Below are 21,477 nucleotides of genomic sequence, written 5' to 3'. Positions count from 1 at the left end.
GGGGTGTTCACGATTTGGTATTCAAATTTATGTACTGGAATGTGGGGCACCATGTCCATGACACATCTATCTCACTGCATATTCTGTATGATATTCCCACTACTACTAATGCAGTCCTCTAGGTAATAGTGTAGGCTTTGCATCATTCCCAGCACAGTGTTCACAGTTTTGTGACCTACAGTTGATTTTTCTTGTCACACCAAGTTTTGGTTATTACAAAGCTGTCGTTTTCCTCATGAGTTGGTGGTACAATATGTATGTAGCTAATTTCTTTGCTAATTTATTGCTCTTTGCTTTTACTATAAAGGGGATCATCTGGCTCTATAGCACAAATACTGAATATAAAATAATATGTATATACAGTAAAATACATGCACAGCATGAAAAGGGGTATTTTAAAAAACAAAATTTTGCCTACACAGTGGAGGAGTGACAGAAGTTAATAAGGGATAGAATGGACTGAGGGGACTTAGGACCACAATATTAAAAGTGTGTCCAAGTGAAACACCTGAGACACAAGCACAAACTGAGATTTCCATGCATTTTTACCTGATCACTTTTTAAAAAATTGAGAGGGAATGATGTAATGGAAAAACAGTGTGATAGAGATGAGGAAGGGACATACTAAAAAACATAAGAAACCATGTTATACAAAGCCAGAGAGATAAATTTTATGGATCAGGAAGGAAAAATAAGTAAAGGAATAAAGTTAGCACCATGTAACAGTCAGCTCTGGACCACCAGCTAGTGGTCTGTGGCTCATGAGTTGTCCATAATCAAAATTTGGGATTGTGTCCCCCCATAGGCATGTAGCACAGTACCATTTAAGGAGTAAGATGGAACAAAAGGAAAGTAAATAGAGCTAATGTAAATAGATTAAATAGTTATAGGGCAGAATGATACAACATTAAGTGGTGAATTTGGATATTATGATACAATTAAGGTTATATATTCAGAATGTTCAGACATAAAACAATATAATGGGCTAATCGGCAGCTCTTGGGTATCAATGGCAGCTGTAGCTCACTGTATTTAAGTGGATGGTAGAAAAAAACATTTTAATCATTCCCATCAGCAGAAGCTGCTTTAGCACTTTTCTTGTAGATGGAGGTGTCCCAGTTTGCTTTCCAGCACTGAATTCTCAATGTTGTTCTTATTAATATTACAATATAAATGTCACCAGGAATGTTTAGTTCTCTTCCAACTTTGTGCTATTATTTAACCTGTTGGTGAAAATGGGTATAGATTTTCAGTTTACATTGTAACAGATGGCTGTTGCTAGTGAATATACTTGTCTAGCACACAGTGGATGCATGATTCTTCCATGGCCCTACTGAGAAACTACACAAAGGAAATCTGCTTAGAATAACTGAACTCTTAAATCGGAATGCTAAAAGATACTTGCCATTTACATGTTTCAGTTACTTAGTAGAAAATACCAGGAATAACTGTATACAAAGTTTTAAGTTTAGAATATGTTTATTTCCTACCATGAATCTGTTAAGAAGAAAAATGAGTTATATTACCCAAATGTGTAAACAAACACGATTATCTTGTCCTGCTTCTGTGGTCTCTGTGTCTGAAATTCAATCTGGAAGAGACTGAATATTGAACATTGATTTATAAATTGAGACCCATCACAACTCAATGGTAGATAATTTCATCCGTAATTACTGAGCTAAATTATAGCTTTGAGAGCCAGTGTAACACTGAAGAAATGGGGAGGGAGAAGAGAACATGTGAGCAATAGGGTTGGTATGATATAGCTGTGTAAGGTGACCAGGAGCCCAGAAGGCAACTTGATCCACAGCAGCATATACTGTACCTGCACAAAAGATATAAAAGACATGTAAAAAGACTCCCCACTACTATTCTCTTGGCAGTAGGTGTGGGGTGGGGGCTAGGGCCTGTGCATAGGTATAAGCAGCTCCCTGCACCCTCTCTGCTACTTACTACATGTATAATCTGTTTAACTGTGAATAGCTCTGTCCATAGGATTAGCAATCCATGGTCTTTCAGTAGTCCATATTTCTTCTTCTTCAAGGCTTAGCCAGACAGTCGGCTGTAGTGATCGTTCACCATTTGGTCCATTCCTGCACAGCTGCAAAGGCTTGATGGCCTGAGAGTCCAACATCGGAACAGACTTGATGAACCCATGTAATAGGGGGTCTGCCTCTAGGCCTCCGCCACCGCTCGCTTGGTGGAATTTTATCCCGGATGTTACAAGCCACCCGGAGAACGGCGTTCGCTGAAACGTCTTGTGGCATCCCTGCAACATGTCCGGAAAGTGTAAAGTGTTGCCTGCAGACAGTGGCCCCAGTAGTCTGTAGACCCAAACTACCATAAATATCTGCATTACAGATGAAATCATTCCACTTTATGCCCAATATATGACATTGACATTATGTGTGGAAAGCCTCCAGCTTTATCTAGTCTGCGCAGCGTATTGTCCATGTTTCGCAGCCGTACAACAATATGGGAAGGATACAGCTCAAATAAATCCTGATCTTGGTTGTCATATTAAGATGATGTTGATTCCATATCCATTGTAAACGGCGTATGGCAGATCCTGTGATGCCAATCCAATGGGGAACTTCTGTGTGAGAACTGGAGGAGCTGTGAAGTATAGGACCCAGATAGTAAAAGCTGGAAACTGAGTCAACGGTTTCATTGTTCAAAGAGGTTGGAGTTGCAGGTGGACCTGTCCTAGATTTTGCAGTTTTGTCTTTGACCATGAAACATGGAGACCAGTTTTAGCTCACTCCTCCTCCATATGCTGGAGTGCATCACGAAACCTGTCGTGGATTCATACTAAAAGAACGACATCAACGTAGTCAAGGTCTGTGAGCAAGAGATCACCAATCTCAATGCATATGGACCTGATGGAATGCTGCATTATGAAATCCATTGCCCGACAAAATAGTGCAGGAGCCAGAATGCAACCCTGCTTAACACCAGATACTGATTAAAAAGGCACTGACATCCGGTTCCCCAGATTAACATGGGCAGTGGTTCCATTATGCTGCTCTCTAATCAAGTCCAGCAGAGTGGTAGGACACCTACGTCCTTTAAGGCCTTTCATAACGCGACACAGTCTACTTAATCAAATGCAACCTTAAGATCAACATATGCTACGTGCAGGGGCTTCCTGAACTCACAATGTATCTCCAACAAAAAGTAAAGGGACAAAATGGCATCTAATGTGGACCTGTTCCTCGTAAAGCCTGACTGTTGGGGACAACTCTTCCGATGTAGCAAAGGCTCCAGGCATGCCAGAAAAACATGCACAAACATCTTCCCTGGAACAGAGAGCAAGGTGATCAGCCTGTAGCTCTTACATTCACTGCTCAGTCCCCTGTCCTTCCAGGCACTTGGCACGGTTCCAGTTCTTCACACCAGACGAAAGATGGCCAGAAGTGATTCTGCTACAGAATCAATAGCACATTTTAGCAGCTCTGAGGGGATACCATCAGCACTGGCTGCACATCCATTTTCTAGTTTAGAGATGGCACACTTCACTTCATCCAATGTTGATACATCAGTACAAAGTTAGTACATCGGTCCATATTTGGGCTCAATAAATCTAGATAAATTTGCAACAGGTATAAGGTTGCGTTTGTGCATGCATACAATGTTCAGTATCAGTATACATTATTGCATTCAAGATGCCTTTCTAAATTTGTATAGTCCAAGGAACAAAATCTATATGTGAGAATAACATAAGGTCATACTATCATACTTCATCATGTACTAAAATTGCTAGATTTTTTTAATATACAATCTTTTTTCCTGTAATAGGCTATACAATCATTTTCTTGCCTGATTAGCTTCAATCAGCCATTTAGTGATATATGTACACTTGTCCATCTGTAACAATAAATCTCAATTAAGATGTATGATATTATGAAACATTTATATTAATTTTAAAACCAAAGACTCTTACTTATTGGGAATGTAATGAGTGGGATTGACTGATCACTGACAAATCAAAAGTAGTTTAAGCGTAAGCAAATTGTAAAGGTTACTATGCACAATAAATCAATAGGCAATTGTGCAGTTCTGTAGAGTTGATATAGGCAAAAAATCTTGAATTTTTAACTACATCATGAAGTGCCAGCTCTTCTGTTACATTTATCCTTGAGTATTTATTACAGTACAAACAATCAGAAAGCCAATATAGTGACCTTCACATTTGGCATTACTTTGTGCAGAAGGTTGCTTTTCCCACTCAATACAAATTCTGCAGAAAAAAAGCCATTTATGGCTAAGGGGAAGAACTTGTTTTGTAACTACATTACCTGGCAATCACAGCTGATGAAAGCAGCATATTCTCTCATCATATGAGGGGGAAACAAAAATGCATTTCTTGATATTTCATTTTTAGCAATTCTGCATTTTTCCATTTGAAATCTTAATCTAAGAGATTTAATTTCATAATTAGGAACCCAAAGTTTTTCCTCACTAAATATATTTTAATTATACAGTTCAGAAATATTGTATGCCTTTGTTTTACATGAATTGTGTCCATAGAAGGTTGCCCTAAATCATTCTAATATGTAGTAGACAGTGGCACATGCTAACTATCCAACCCAGAATTTATCCAAACTTTGGCTTAATATACACAATCCAAAATGATCTTTTTGGTTGCTCACCCATAGCAGTACTTTGAGTTTCCTAGGCCAGTGGTTTTCAAACCACAGGTCATGACCCAGTACTGGGTTGCGGAATGCCAGGCACTGGGTTGCCTTGCTCAGCACCCGGGGACCCTGGTGGCCGGCCAGTAAAAACTAGTAGTCCCTACCTGTTCTGACACCATGCTGCGCCCCACACACAGCCAGCAGCAGGTCCAGCTCCTAGGCAGGGGGGCACGGGGCTCTGCGCGCTGCCCCGGCCCCGAGCACCAGCTCCACACTCCCGGCCAATGGAAACTGGGGGGGGGGGCAGTGCCTGCGGGTGAGAGCTTGCATGGCTCTGCCTAGGAGCCGGACTTGCCGCTGGCCGCTTCTGGGGCGCAGCGCAGTCCGCAGTGCCAGGACAGCCTCCGCCCCCTGGCTGCACCTCTGACCGGGATCCTCCGGAGATAAGCCCGTGCCCCAACCCCTCATCCCAATCCCCTGCCCCAGCCCTGAGCCCCCCTCCAAACCCAGAGCCCCCTCCTGCACCTCAAACCCCATATCCCTGGTACAACCCAAGAGCCCTGACCCCCTGCCCCAGCCCAGAGCCCCCTCCCGTACTCTGAACGCCTCATTCCCAGCCCCACCCCACAACCCACACTTCAACCCTCTGCCCCAGCCCTGAGCCCCCTCCCCACTCCAAACTCCTCATCCCCAGCTCCGTTGGGTCACAGGCATCAACAATTTCCTTCAACTGGGTCACCAGAAAAAAAGTTTGAAAACCACTGTCCTAGGCTGTTGAGCCTCAAAAGTTCCATGTAGTGCTGATTTCATCTTCATGTAGCACTGCCTCTTTTCTTTCCCTGGGGAACTGTGTAACTCAAGGGCACATATATAGGTTTTTTGTTTATGGTCATTTGCAGCAAGTCATCTGTTCTTCTGATTAGTTTGACCTTCAGCATGGCCAGAATGCAGAGCTTTCCAAGTTGTGCTGAATTTCTGCTGGTTAGGCCTGTTAGGTTGTTGGTGGGAGATTGGGAAGACAATTAAAAGAAAAGTGCAAGGAGGGTGAGTTCTTTACTATTGAAATATAGTAGACTTATTTTTCACTTTTTTTTAACAGGTGAGCTTGAACTCCAGAGACATATCTGATTGTGCAGTAGATGTGAAAGAAATAATTCTAATCTCTTGCCTAAATTGGGTATAAAAGATTTTTTGGCATGATCAGTGTGCAGCAAGAATGATTTCACAATGCCAGTATTGTGTTCTGAGTGTAGCAGCACCCAACCAGCAAAATTTGCGGGTACAAAGTTCATAGGCTATAGATTTTTTGCTAAAGTAAAATTCAGATTCACAAAGTTGGGGTGGGTAGAAAGGATTCATAAAAGGATTTAGGCACCTAATTGCCAGAATCAGGCCTTGCGCCACTGCCCACAAACCCTGTTGGCACCTAAAATTGCTCAGCGCCAAATTTGGTAGTAAAAGCTCCCTAGGCAGCTATTTTTGTGCCTCTGCACAAGCACGTTGCAGCCCCATATCAGGTGTCCAGATGCCTAAGCTCCAGACTGATGCATGGACCCTGGGAAACTAGGAGTTCTTCCTAAATCACCTGTGGGGCCCAATCCAGCTCAGATCTCACCTACTGGATTGCGCCCATGTGGACAAGCTTACACAAAACGGGGACAAAGGGGTGAAAGGCTGCTTGAAGCCATTGCACTGTGGATAAATAATGAGAGAATCACTGGGTGAGAGAGAGAGTGTGAGCAAGCAAGCATGCACGAGAATGATTCTGCAGTGTGATAGAGCACTCACCTAAGAAATGGGAGACCCGGGATCCACAGCCCTGTCTCCCATGAATTTTTATTTATTTATCCACAGTGCAGCAGCTTCAACAAGAGAGACTGAGGGTATGGCTACCCTTGCAGCTGTACAGTGCTGCCACGGGAGCGCTCCCGTGGCAGCGCTTTGAAGTGCGAGTGTGGTCACGGCGCCAGCGCTGGGAGCGAGGTCTCCCAGCGCTGCAGGTACTCCACCTCCCAGGGGGGATTAGCTTACAGCGCTGGGAGCCGCGCTCCCAGCGCTGGGGCACTGTTTACACTGGCACTTTACAGTGCTGTAACTTGCTGCGTTCAGGGAGGTGTTTTTTCACACCACTGAGTGAGAAAGTTGCAGCGCTGTAAAGTGCCAGTGTAGCCAAGGCCTGAGGGACTCCCTCATAACATTATCCTATATCCCAGTGCCTACATCAGTCTCCTGAGAGGTGGCAGATGCCAGTTCAAATCTCTTCTCTCCCTCAAGTGGAGGGGGGAGTTGAACTGGTGATCTTCTATGTGCCAGGTGAGCACCACTGGGTGAAAAGTTATAAGGGAACACCTTCTCCGCCTCCTAAATTTCTTTGCGAATCTAACCTTTAATGTCTTCAGGTGAGTTTTTTTCATATATAGAGAAGGTTTGATATCAGAGTTTCTAGATTTACTTAAACGATTTTTTGGTTGTAAATAATCTAACACGTTAATATTTATGTCATATAAAATATATTTTTTAAATAAATTAATCTACTCTGAGGTGGTTTTATATCTGAAAAATCAGATGTCTTAGCACAGCTATTTAGGAATACTTCTACTTTATTTAATATAAAATATTAATATTTTAGTTTAAACGCTTATAGTGGAGATTAAGGTCATACAGTTGCATAAAAATTAAGTGAATTTTGGTTTTGCACTTTCATCAGTGTATATTAATTGCTTAAGACACTGATAGGCCCCTTTGAAGCTATTCCAAAAATACCTTTACTAGATCCTTTTAAATGGAATCAATAATCAAGGGTGTCAAAGCTTTATGTTTTTTAATTTTCACTTCAAACAGTTTTCAGCTAAGGTGTTCTTCAATTAAGTGTTGAATTTTTAACCCCCTTTTCCTTGTTTTTGCCTGTTTTGAAAAGTAGTATCTGCAGCTTGTTGTTAACATGTATGAATTCACTGGTTCACTCTAGTGCAAAAATGGGTAATTCTGGAACAGAAAGAAAAGTGATTGCAGAATTTCAAGCAGTTTTTGCTGCTCAGCTGGGTCTGTTAAAAAGGGGTCACACTAGCACCTGTTGCAAGGATGTTCTCACCTTGTCACAGTTAGGAGACCTGATGCTAGAATAAATAGTCTCTTCATGCATTTGTAGTAATAACACTGTAGCTACCATGAGAAAATAGGCCACTGTTGCCCTAAATGGTTAAAATCCCTTTTTAGAAGATCTACTAGAACGTCATCCAAATTAGAACTGCATTTTTTAATTCTGCTTGCCAAATATTTGAGACCAATATATGTAACCAGGCTTTTCACCCTTCCTGTTTGTTAGTTCTCTTCCACTGCCACAGTGATTATAGCCAGCTTCCTTGCTGCATCTTTTGTGGGGATCACAGTCCATTTTTCTTTGAGTCTTCAAGCCCATTGCCTCATTTCTGTTTCTGCCAACCTTAGAGTCAGAGGACAGTGTGCATCTTTCTGAAGTGCCTGACAGAGGGCTTGTCTATACAACCACTGGAAGTGAAATAACTAACTCTGGTTTTAAATCATTTTGTTATTTCAGAGCAAATCTGGGTGATGTGCCTCTTATTTTGGATTAAGATGATCCACACCCAGGTTTGTACCAAAATAACAAAGGGTGTGAATGAAAACCCAAGTTAAATAATTTCATTTTTTAGTGTGTAGATAAATCCAAAGATTATATTCGCTAGATCTCTACACAACCATTCCATGTGTTGTTTTTTTGGGGTGGGGATGGAGGGGTGGAGAAGGGTTACTTGTCATTGGATGGAAAATCAAAGAGAAAATGGTAAACAGTTATGATGTAAACATAGGCAAATGCAATATGAAAAGCATAGCTATGCATGATCTAAACTTTGGTACACAGCATGTTGATTATGAAAAATTAAACTATGCATCTTAGAAAATTCTTTCTCAGACACATTCAGCCAGCTTCTCTCATATTTCCCCAGGCAGGAGTATGACAATGAAGTTTCTGTTTGCCAGGGAGGATCTTAGTCCTTTATAGGAAAAAAAAAATCTTTTCTTTGATTTCCCAAAAGCATCTTCCCTTTCTTGTGTTGAAGGAGATCAGTTATCCATTGTCTCATGGTCCCAGACCAGTTTGAAACTGCTGCATCCTTCTCCCCAGCCTCCAAGTGCTGTGAGCAATAAACCATATCTTCTTTGATTAGCTCCTTCTAGTCCTGCATTTGTAGCAATTTGTCATAATGGCCCTCCACATTTTAGCTAAACCTATGTTTTCCCCAACAGTTTTGTTCAAGAATAATGTAATGTGATCATCTGTATTAGAGATTAACTTAATACAAATGTCAGAGGGGTAGCCGTGTTAGTTTGTATCCACAAAAACAACGAGGAGTCCGGTGGCTTATGCCCAAATAAATCTGCCACCAGACTCCTTGTTGTTTTAATACAAATGGATTGCTCTCCTTTAGTAAATGATTCCATGTTTCTTAGAGGAGGATTTCTCACCCATTTCAAATAGAAGATCCTGTGTTTCTTGAATGCTTTATGGTTGGCCATTCTTGTGGCCTTTAAACTGTTATGTGCAGGAGATCCCAGTCTCTGACTCCCTAAACCAGCAAGGCTAAAAGCAGAGTGTGGACTGTGATGAGAGAGTCTGAGAGTTTAATTTAAAAGATTTGATCTCCAGATTCTGATTGGGATGCTTGTTTTAGGAGACTCAGTGGTCCGCAAACATGCTATAAAACAGGTGACAGGGCATAAGCCATATCAGTGTAATAAAATCTTATTTTGTCTGCACATTAATTAAACCACAAACAAAAGGCATTACAGGACATCTAAATGAATCCAGAAAATATGTTATTAGCCACATTTTTATTTCAAGATGTACAAAGAAAATGCTTGACCTATTTCTCTTCCTATTTTGATTAAGCATATAAAATAGACTTAGTTCTATCAATTTTGATTACTTATTTGGGCTACTCAAATTGACTGAAATTCTATTTAATGGAAGAATATATTTCCCTTGCCAAATATATTGCTCACTTGTAAACAATTAACTTTGCTGTTTGTTTAAAAGCTCATATATGATAGTGAGTAGTGATATGGCTGTTTCCCCCAGAAAACAATTCGTTGATAGCCAAATGACACTAAAAATGAAAAAAGAAATCCCCCAAAGTAATAAATAGAAAATTACACATTTGTATTTTGAATATATAATGCATATTTCTTTTTGAAGTGGTGTCTCTTTATTGTAAGTGTAGCACCCAGAGTCTCCCGTGAGGATTGGTACTCTCTTGTACTTTCCTATTGACCTTACTCTTGTCTAGTGCTTTTATAAGTTGAAACTAGTGCACAATTATTTTCCTTCAAATTAAAAAAGCAGATTGAGGTAGTCATATCAATCCCCAAAGAGTTTTGTATGTTTATATTCTAGTTTGGATGAAAGGGGTTGCTGATCTTTTTTTTTAGTCCATCACTACTATAATAGAAAATATATGTATTAAATAAGAAAGCTAGCATTAATAACATATTAAGGATTTAGAAATCAAATATTCAAAGGTCAGGAAATTCCAAAGGTTACAGTTGAAAACTCTTACATCTGCTTGCTTGTGTTTATGCTTTAAAATATGGGCTTTATATCATTATTATTTATCAAATATTACAATGTTGTCCAAATCCTGCTGTTATGTATGAATAGTCCCACTGAGTGGAATTACATGCGTGAATAATGCAAATAGGAGTTTCCCTTATATAATATAACTAACATAGTATAAGACATACTATGGAAAAAATGTATACATTCATGCATCATACTCAGAGTTAAAGTCAAACTTTAATTTTGAAATTTCCTGTCTTTTAGACTTTGATCTTTCAATCTTAACATTGCATTTTTAAGTCTTAACCAGATCTACAGACAAGTCAATTTTGAACATTCTGGTTTCTGCTGTTTTGAGCTAGCCAAGGGCAGAGATCCTGATTGAAACATATGGGGAAAATATTTTTCAGAACGCGAAGACTCAAAAAATATTTTATTTTAAATCACTTTTCAGTTGTGGCTCAAAATAGAAAAACGTGTAGCTCAAAATGAATTTGAGTGAGGTCTGAGCTTCTAAAAGGTAGGCTAGAGAACTAAACCTTAACTAAATGCAACCCATCCCTATTGTATTAAAAATAGTGCCATTTTTAGCCCTAAGATATCAGCTTCTTTATCATAAATTTCATTTCAGGCCATAAAGATTCATTCCAGGCTGCTACGTGGAATACAAAATAGGTTTGGGGCAAATTTCTTTAAATTGGTAATATTCAAAGAATGGCCTCTGTATAGTTCAGTATTTGGTAGGACCTATGGAGAAGGGATGAAGAGGAGAGAACAAGATGGGAGGAGTGTATTTCCTTTGCAGATATTGTAGCTCTGTCAGTTTGGGGGAAGGAATTGGTGTAGTTAATTGTTTTCAGCACTTATATGTTAATAGTACTGATTAGATACTCTGGATTCTGAAGTTAATATTGGACTTGTCTTGGCTGCTTACCTATGTTTTTAGTATAAGTTCAAGCTAATTTTATCTTGGTTGTCCCTTGGCCAATGTAAAAATTGTCTAGGGGAGGGAAAAGCCAAAAATAATAAGTATGAGTGTTACTTGGTGTGTACAGTCACTCTCTTTCTCCCCCACAGCTACTTCTCATTTATGTCTTTGCAGATTGTCTTTATAGATTGCAACCAGTGCTCAATTAATTATTTTTCTTAAAACCAGAAAACTAGATTGAAGTATGTTTCCCCAAATATTTGCACTGGAATATAGCTTTTCTACTGATTTTCTATTCTAGGCGTTCCTCCATCTTTTCCTCCTCCACAAATTCTCCACTCAGGAGACACACTCACATTTTTAAGTTCTCTGAAAAGCTGCAATTAATCTCAGTTCCTTCAGGCAGAGTGTTGCTCAGGGCTCTGTCAAAAGAGGTACTTCATTTAAAGCAGCTCCCTGACTGTTTATGGCATTTACAACACTAAGCACTGTGGTTTACCTAGTTTGTGTACATTTTGACTGGAAGTATATTATTAACAGATATTTCTCTACTAATAATCAACAGTTTTCTTGAAGTACTTTTTTATACCCTTGTAACCCTTATTTTGGGAAAGTAATCCAACACAAAAAAACAAATTATCCTTAAAATATCCACAAAGCTACCTCATTATCCACTTGCAAATCCTTCTTCAAAACTCTCCTTTGCTGTGATGCCTATGAAAAACCTGAAAATGATTAGATTGCTGGTGTGCTGATACCACTCCCTGTTGTGCTGACAAACATTGTCTTGTTGTTTCCTTGGATTTCCCTGGCTCTATCCATCTTTTGTCTTATGTATTATACTTAATTTATTATGTATTTGTCATACTGTAGCACCTACGGGCCCTAGTCATAGACCAGGACTCCATTGTGCTAGGAGCGGTTCAGTCAGGGATCATCTTTTTGTTGTGTTTGTACAGCACCTAGCACAATGGGATCCTGGTCCATGACTAAGGCTCCTAGGTGATATAAATAATATATGAAAGAAAAGTATGTTTATAAGACTGATGTATTAATTTTATTGCTAGATTAAAAACTACATTCAACCGGCATTCAGGTTGTGTGCATATCAATTACTTAAAGACAGGGGCAGTGGAACCGAGGGGCAGGAGTGGCTCGTATCCCCACAACGGAAATATTGTGGGTGGCTGATGTATGTTTCCACACACCCCAGTTTTGTCTGCCCCATTCTATCTCTTGGAGGCGAGAGTGGGACCTGGCTATGTTTTTGCTCCCGCCACACATGTACGTGGGGAAGGAGTGGAAGTGAGAGTGGGACCCAAGGAGGGGCTGGAGTGGCCACTGCACACAACATTGAGCCAGCTGCCAGGGAGCAGACAGGAAACATCCAGTGGACACACCGGCCCAGGCGAAGGGCAGGACTCGGAACGCATGTGCCAGCTGCCATGGTGAGGTGAAGGTGTGGGTTAATATCTTTTATTAAACCAGCTTCCGTGGTGAAAGAGACAAGCTTTCGAGCCACATTGAGCTCTTCTTTAGGCCCAAAATGTGGCCTGACACCAAGAGCTAAATTTTATTAAGCATCCATTTTTAATTAATTTTAACTCATAAATTAAGTAATCATTTACTTTTAAATTCTCAGAAAATTAATTCTGTACCCAAAGTGTCTAAGTGTTTTCGTTTTGGGAAGGATCCACTGTGTTCATTGTACATAACAAATGGTGGAATCGCTGTATAAAACTCAACTCCTCCTTTACTCCAGAAGCATGACTGGCACTTCTATAATACTACTAATAATAATTATTATTAGAATTTATTGTTATTACTAGCAATTGTTAGTCTATAGTTGCTACCTCTGACAGTTCCACATTGTCACTCAGCAGTCTGTTACTTTCTTGGTGATGTTACTGGACATACATTATTGATGAATGATGGGTATTTTCACTACAGTTGACACATGTTATATTTAATGCATTTTTAAAAATTGTTTTGTATTAGAGCAATGTTTTTAGATGCTTTGACTTACTCTATGTATAATTTAGTTTGTTTTAAATCCTCAAGATCATCTCTTGGATTCTGTTATTTCCTTTAAAAAAAATAAAAGGGGCAGATGTTATCTGACTTTTCCTTGTCCGCATGCTATCCTGTGCAAGGAAAATGTTGAAAGGAAAGTTAATTTAAAAAAAATAAAACTTTTTTCTTATTCAGTAATTAAAAACTCCCCCCCCCCATTTATATTGGTTGAAATTCAAGAGAGAGGTAACTCAGTTTAGTTCAAAAGCCACTTCCTAAGGAGAGGAATTAGCTGGGAACAGTACTACATTAACACACCCTGCCAACAGCTGAGCTCTGCATACAAAACACTTGTTCATGTTTTCCTTGAACTCCTTTGATTGGACCTAACATTCAACTTACACTGAATGAGCTCTGTCTGAACCTTGGCAGGAATTGGAGAATATTGATGTGTGTTGTAATGAATAGTGGAACTTCGAAAGGCTCAAGTGTGCTGGCACAAGTACTGTCTCAGTATGATGAGCTAAACACAGGCATTGTTCAGTGAGAAGCCTCTGTGTCTTTTTGGAAATTAAATCTTGGCCAGTGAACATTAGATCTGAATTGAATTTCTTTGTCTTCTTACTGTGGTATTCCATTCATAATCAAACATTTCAAGCAAAGTTCTAAAGAGGTTCTTGAATGCCACCTCCTTCAAATATGCCCTGAAACAAGTGGTTGATGTAAGGATGGCATAGTCCTCTCTCTCTTAATTGGTAACATTCCTTAATTTACATCAAAAACCTTAAGAACAAACTTCATGAACTAGTTATAGCTACAGCTGGAAAATAGCATAGAGATTTATGACTGTTGGGGACATGATTCTTGTGACCTCAATGGTAAAATGAAATTTACAATAGTATGTATAATGTATGGTACTTTTATGTCTAGAATGCCTCCTCAATTTGCTGTGGCACTTCTATATTTGTCTCAGAATAAATAAAGTCAAAGAATACATTTGTTTTCTAACAAATGACTGCTGTTTGCATGCAGAAAAATATGAAAGTAAAATAATTATTTAAAGTATTAACTCAAACTCATTAAAATTAGGGCTGTCAAGTGATCAAAAATATTAATCATGATTAATTGCACAATTAAAGAAGTAATCGTGATTAATCACACTGTTAAACAATAATAGAATACCATTTATTTAAATATTTTGGATGTTTTTCAAATCTATTGTTTTCAATTATAACACAGAATACAAAGTGTACAGTGCTTACTTTGTATTTAATTTTGATTACAAATATTTGCACTGTAAAAAACAAAAGAAATAGTATTTTTTCAATTCACCTACTGTAGTGCAATCTCTTTATTATGAAAGTTGAACTTACAAATGTAGAATTATGTACAAAAAATAACTGCGTTCAAAAGTAAAACAATATAAAACTTTAGAGCCTACAAGTCCACTCAGTCCTATTTCTTGTTCAGCCAATTGCTCAGACAAACACGCTTGATTTACATTTGCAGGAGATAATGCTGTCCGTTTCTTGTGTACAATGTCACCTGAAAATGAGGACGGGTGTTCGCATTACACTTTTATAGCTGGCGTCGCAAGATATTTACATGCCAGATGTGCTAAAGAGTCATATGTCCCTTCATGCTTCAATCACCATTCCAGAGGACATGCATCCATGCTGTACATAAAAGTTTGTTACAAGAAGAAGGGATAAAAAATATTGTTCTTAATCTCTGAGGATAGGACAAGAAGCAATGGGCTAAAATTGCAGCAAGAGGTTTAGGTTGGACCTTAGGAAAAACTTTCTGTCAGTGTGGTTAAGCACTGGAATAAATTGCCTATGGAGGTTGTGGTTTTTAAGAGCAGGTTAGACAAGTACCTGTCAGGAATGATCTAGATAATACTTAGTCCTGCCATGGGTGCAGGGGACTGGATTAAATGATCTCTTGAGGTCCCTTCCAGCCCTATGGGTTCTGCCTGATAACAATCCAAAGCAGTGCGGACCGATGCATGTTAATTTTCATCATCTGAGTCAGATGCCACCAGCAGAAGGTTGATTTTTTTTTGGGCGGGGGGGGGGGAGGGTGGTTCGGGTTCTGTAGTTTCTGCATCAGAGTGTTGCTCTTTTAAAACTTCTGAAAGCTCCATACCTCATTCCTCTCAGATTTTGGGAAGTACTTCAGATTCTTAAATCTTGGGTCGAGTGCTGTAGCTATCTTTAGAAATCTCACATTGGTACCTTCTTTGCCTTTGTCAAATCTGCAGTGAAAGTGTTCTTAAAATGAACAACATGTACTGAGTCATCATCCTAGACTATATGATGACTCAGTATATGTTGTTCATTTTAAGAACACTTTCACTGCAGATTTGACAAAGGCAAAGAATGTGAGTGTAAAACAGATCAGGAGACATACAATTCTCCCCCAAGGAGTTCAGTCACAAATGTAATTAACGTAATTAACGCATTATTTTTTTAACGAGCATCATCAGCATGGAAGCATGTCCTCTGGAATGGTGTCTGAAGCATGAAGGGGCATACAAATGTTTAGCATATCTGGCACGTAAATACCTTGCAATGCGGGCTACAAAAGTCCCATGCGAACACCTGTTCTCACTTTCTGGTGACATTGTAAAGAAGAAGTGGGCAGCATTATCTTCCGTAAATGTAAACAAACTTGTTTGTTTTAGCAAGTAGCTGAAAGAGAAGTACAAATGAATGGCCTTGTTAGGTGCTAAAGTTTTGCTTTGATTTGTTTTTGAGTGTAGTTATGTAACAAAAAAATCTACATTTGTAAGTTGCGCTTTCACAATAGAGATTGCACTATAATACTTGTATGAGGGGAATTGAAAAATACTGTTTCTTTTTGTCATTTTTATCGTTATCATTTTTTCAGTGCAAATATTTTTAATAAAAATAATAATATAAAGTGAGCAGCATACACTTTGTATTCCGTGTTGTAATTTAAATCGATACATTTGAAAAAGTGGTAAAACATCCAAAAATATTTAATACATTTCAATTCGCCTTTGAATTGTGCTCTGAAAGATATATTCATGCATCTAGCCATTCCACAAAGAACCCCATGTATAGGTGATTGTCCCACGTGGTTCCACTTCTCCAATGCACAATAGGGTGACCAGCCGTGTCCATATGTCTCTCTTCCCACAGAACCTGCAGATGATGATGTTTGGATCCGGGGAAGCAGGAGAAGAATTAGCAGGCTGGCTGCGACCCTGTTGGAGCCAAGCATCATTCTTGAACCAGCCATGTAGAGTTCAGAATGAGCTCTGAGTAAAATATAATACAGCCCAGACTATATTATCTTTCTATGCCACTCTACTTACTCACCCATTCTCTATGGTGAGAAATTGCCATAAAGGGGACTCCTTCAGCAGCTGTCAGATTTGAGAGCCCTATCAATACAACTCCTTTGGAGTTATGTTAGCAGATTGCAGGGAAAAGAGAAGCCAGTGTAAAGAGGAAGAAGGCTCATGAGTGGATGACCTGAGCAACCCATTTCTCTACCAGGTGGATCTGGTAGACATAGAGGTTTGTGTGCAGGCCTTGCTGCCAAATTAAACCAACAGAGAAAAATTCTCTCATTTAGCCCCCTCTTGTGGCAGCTGAACTCTACAAACTCTTCCTCCTGGTTGTGAAGAAAATCTTTAAAATAAAAGTATAAACTGATGCCCCATGATGTCATCTTGAGTTTGCAGACATCCTGAAACAGTAGCTCTGAGAAATGTAAACTACCCATCATCCATTCAAGGGGGTGTTAGTTCTGAAATCTAATGATAATTTAAATGGCAAGTGTTTCACTGCTGATTATTTTAGCAATAGCATCCAACTAATATGGTTACCCACAGTTCCAAACAGCCTCCCCCACCTTATTGGGTTCCAAAAATCCCATTTGCCCCTTACACAAGATCTCCAGTTTCCCACCTAGCAGCTTCTACAACAAAGCAGTAATAGGTTTGTCACTATGGAAATCTGTGCCTGAAGCTGTGGAGACACAGTAAAATACACTGAATTTAAAGGGCAAACAATAGAGGGGTGATGGTAATTATATTATTTACATTCATATGTAAGTCAGTGAACACCTTCATTATTTTACATTTCAGTGAAGCATCCACAAAATTTCCAGTTTGCCTTACTATATTCCCTTAGAAAGCATGAGGCTTTGATCCAGAATTTAAGTACAGCGTCCACAGATTTCCCAGGGCCTTAGGTAAGGTACAGGAATTTAGCCTTCTACACAGTTAATCACTCTTCCTTTCCTTGTGAAGGAAACACCATTTTCAAAATATAGTAAAATAACTACTAATTAGTTTGACCTAGGCCTAAAGATTATGAATGCTGTCACAGCCGACTGTCAGCAAAGAAATTAAAATGTAGAATTGATACCTCTTGTAATTCTAGACATTAGATTTGGGGGTCATGGTGGATAATCAGCTGAACATGAGCTCCCAGCGCAACGTTGTGGCCAAAAGAACTAGTGGGATTCTCGGATGTTAAACAGGAGAATGTCAAGTAGAAGTAGGGAAATTATAGGCATTGCAAAGAAAGGTAGATAGCTTGGGATTCTTATTTTAAGCAATACCTAGAATGTTGTTCCAGCTTGCATCTAGGCACTTTCTACTCTAACTTGTAACAGTATTTGTAACCAGTTAATGACATGGATAACCCTGAATCTGGTTTGTGTCCACACACAGTCAGTATTGGTTGGTAATCATGTGTTTATCCCTTGCCAGCAGGTTGGTACATGATTACTTTTGGGTATCCAAGTTCAATGCAGTTTTTTAGTACAGTAGAAGACACACACACACACAATTTTGTGCCTGTGTTAATCTGGTCTTCCAAATGACCTCACAGAACCCGCTGCTCATATTTGGTACTGGTGATGCTTTGTGTTTGTCTTCAGGACATTCTGTTCCCTACTGAGGCATTAAGGCATAGCAGTCCCAATGTTTCGAGGATGCACTGATTCAAATACAGTTAGGCAGTGTCATGAAAGTACACCTCTATCCCGATATAACGCTGTCCTCAGGAGCCAAAAAATCTTACTACGTTATAGGTGAAACCGTGTTATATCAAACTTGCTTTGATCCGCCAGAGTGTGAAGCCTCCCCGGAGCACTGCTTTACCAAGTTATATCCAAATTCATGTTATATCGGGTCGCATTCTATCGGGGTAGAGGATACAAACATGGTTAATCCCTGGTTGTGTTGTAAACACGATTCAACCATATTTCTTACATCGGATGAGAATATCACAAACTGGTTATAAAAACAAGTTTGTATTTGTAGTGTAGACAGGGACTTAATTTGGGAGGAGAACGAGGGAGGAGAACGAGGGACTGACTTCTTCAAGTTTCAAACTCACCCTAAGCTTCCTGGTCCAACAGGGCCAAAGCACTACAGAGAAGGTGTGTGCCTCGTGTTGCTCTTGAGCAACCACTTCCGGCTGACACTTGGAGTGATATTGATGGACTCTGGAGGGATGATTGGTGTGACATGATGTTTTATAGGATGATGGGGTTATTGAAGAAACTAAAGAGCGCGAAATAAGAGTAAAAATAAGGCTGCAGAAGATCAGTGCAAACAGAGTATTGGACATCTTGTTTTGATATTAATGTGCTTATGAGGACAAAGAGATCTATTTCCATGCGTTTCGATAGCCTATAGATGTTTCAGATTTATTGATCCTTATAATGATAAGAAATATAAGCCATTATGTCTAGCTTTTAAAGCCCAGTGAGAAGCTTAGTAAGAGCACCGGAAGTCTGTTTATTCCTTCTTTGCAAGGTGAGTTTGAACAGTACCGTCCTTTGCATGATGTAAATAAATACATACAATCTAAACTAATAGTTCAGAAATATTGTCGTATTCCAAAAAGAAAATAGGTATCCTATCATGGGAAAATGATGACTCAGACAGGTGTGCCTACTGCATTAGCTCCCTAATGGCAAGATTTATGCCTAATATGTACTGCTCAGCATTCCTAGAGAGAAGCTGTTGATAATACAAAACTCTTTTAAAAGTAGTTTGTGAATTGCTATTTTTTCTCACACTCTTTCAAAATATTTACAAGGTTTGTATGTAAAGGGCATAAACAATCAAACGTGCATAATTAATTTTGTATTTTAAAAATATAGAGATACCTTTGTAACTTGTTTGTGTAGAAGAGTGTTTTCCCTGTGGTTTATCCCAGTCTTTTGGTTAACTCATGAGTCTCATGGTACTTAATTCGGATGGAGTAATGATTGAAGGAAAGCATTTCTGAGTGTTGCTGTTTAGTTTCACTGATTGTTCTTTGTGCATGTACTATAGTGATGTAAGACAGCTTTATTTTTGACATATCCAGGATTTGGTGGTCACACATGGATAGTACAATACCTTAAATTCCTTACAACACTACAATCTGGTTTTTTATTATACTTACTCATGCAGGTGAAATGCTTTGTTTATGTTGATTTTAACAGATATGTATTGACTCGGGGTAAACTCAGTGTTCAGCTACTGTTAATGACCTTCAGATAACTGTTAAGCACTCATGGTACAAATTGAAATTGAGGGCTTGGCTACACTTACAAATTTGCAGCGCTGCAGCAGGGTGTGAAAACACACCCTCTCCAGCGCTGCAAATTGCGGCGCTGCAAAGCGCCAGTGTGGTCAAAGCGCCAGCGCTGGGAGCGCGGCTCCCAGCGCTGTACGTTATTCCCCACAGGGAGGTGGAGTACGGACAGCGCTGGGAGAGCTTTCTCCCAGCGCTGGTGCTTTGACTACACTTAGTGCTTCAAAGCGCAGCGCTTTGAAGCGTAAGTGTAGCCAAAGCCTCAGTTACTGATTGTAACAAGGTCAGAGATTTGCACCTTTATCACAAAGTTTCCTCATGATTCCTGTGTAGTTTATAGTAAAGATTTACAGTGACCAGTGTTACTGAAAAAGCAGCAAAGAGTCCTGTGGCACCTTATAGACTAACAGACGTATTGGAGCATGAGCTTTTGTGGGTGAATACCCACTTCGTCGGATGCTGTTACTGAGTTCATTTTTAGACTTTTTGTATTATACCTCAAGTAATATTCAGTAACTTCAAAGTTTGTATTTGCTTTTCCCATAACCTCTTGTATGGTATTGTTTGACTGTCATACGTTCTAAAATAAAATTTTATATTAAACCCCAGAGTTTAAGATTTTAAATCATAGTGTACTGTACATACTGTTGAATATTTGGGAATGTGTAAAAGGGTTCAATTACTGCCCAGAACAAGAAGGGACTTGAAGCAGATTCGTGTTGTCAGACGTGTATTAACGCAGGGTCTGGCTGAGAGCTGTGGGGTGCTACCTGGGTGGACAAGGCACAACAGATGTTGACAGGGGTGGTCAAATTCCTTGAGGTCATAAGAGGCTTGGCAGTTTCGCCATCCTGGGGAACCAAAATTACTCAGAGGTTGGAGTTCCCCATCAAGCTTCAGAGCTGATTTGTTTTGGCTGATATAAAAGGGGGGCTGTAAGAGATGTCTGGGAACCCTACTGGGTTTTGGTTGGGAGGCAGCCAAGCTAATTGCTGACACCTTCATGTTGCAGATGTCCAGTGCAGGTACTTCATAGGAAAGGTGTACATTTAAAGGAACAAATGGGTGGTAGGGGGGAGGGGGTTGGGGACTCCTAAGATTGGTATGGCAGGGAGTTAAACCCTCATTCTTGTAGCCCACCTTAACCCTCCTGGGATGGGGTGGGAGACTGGTAAGGTCCCGGCAATGGATTTGCTGAAGGGACCTGGATGGAAAAAGAGGGGGAGCTGGTGGAAGCCCCCCAGGTAATTACTGAATAAACATGGAGTTACCTGCACTGTACACTTTTATCTGCCAGGTAGTTCTAGACATCTAATAATAAAGTTGCAACCAGAATAAACCCATGTCAAATGTCTCCTGTCTATCTTTCTGTATAGCCGGACAATCAAAAATGCATTAAAATTGTTACTTCAGAAGATGTTAAGAGGTGTCAGTGCTGAGTTTAGGAACTTGAATGTGAGGTGAAAAAAAAATCATGTAAAAAGTTATAAGCTAACCTGTTAGATATAATACTTCTTATTTGTGACCTTTCAAGAGTATCTAGTGGTGTTGATTGCCTTTTTCAGCATTTGGATTTGTTTCAGGATGAATTTCATATTATAAATTCAGAGCAAATATACAGTAGTTATCATTGTAATGTCTTTCATCAGTGTATTCAACTTCACTTTCTCATGTCTTGTATTTTCTTTTGTAAATTATTGATAAAGAGGGGCTAACCAAGTGATGAGTTTACTCCAGAAAATAATAGAGTAG

General features: G+C 39.5%; 1 protein-coding gene across 7 annotated transcripts in view; it reads left to right on the top strand.

Annotated features, from left to right (window-relative positions):
- Positions 1 to 21,477, top strand: part of FBXL17 (F-box and leucine rich repeat protein 17) — a 464,738-nt gene that overhangs the window by 243,321 nt on the left and 199,940 nt on the right. Inside the window, exon 7 of one of the 7 annotated variants that reach the window (XM_039544568.1) lies at positions 2,045 to 3,498. The exons of the other annotated variants lie outside the window; for them this stretch is intronic. Within the exon in view, the coding sequence (XP_039400502.1) occupies positions 2,045 to 2,123 (79 nt within the window). The 3' untranslated portion in view covers positions 2,124 to 3,498. Of the gene's footprint in view, positions 1 to 2,044; positions 3,499 to 21,477 lie in introns of those variants that run through there. 7 annotated transcript variants of the gene reach the window in all.

This window comes from Mauremys reevesii, linkage group 6 (assembly GCF_016161935.1).
Source record: "Mauremys reevesii isolate NIE-2019 linkage group 6, ASM1616193v1, whole genome shotgun sequence".
Lineage (NCBI taxonomy): Eukaryota > Metazoa > Chordata > Testudines > Geoemydidae > Mauremys > Mauremys reevesii.
Note: the sequence above shows the minus strand (reverse complement) of the source record. Positions and strands in the feature narration are given on the sequence as shown.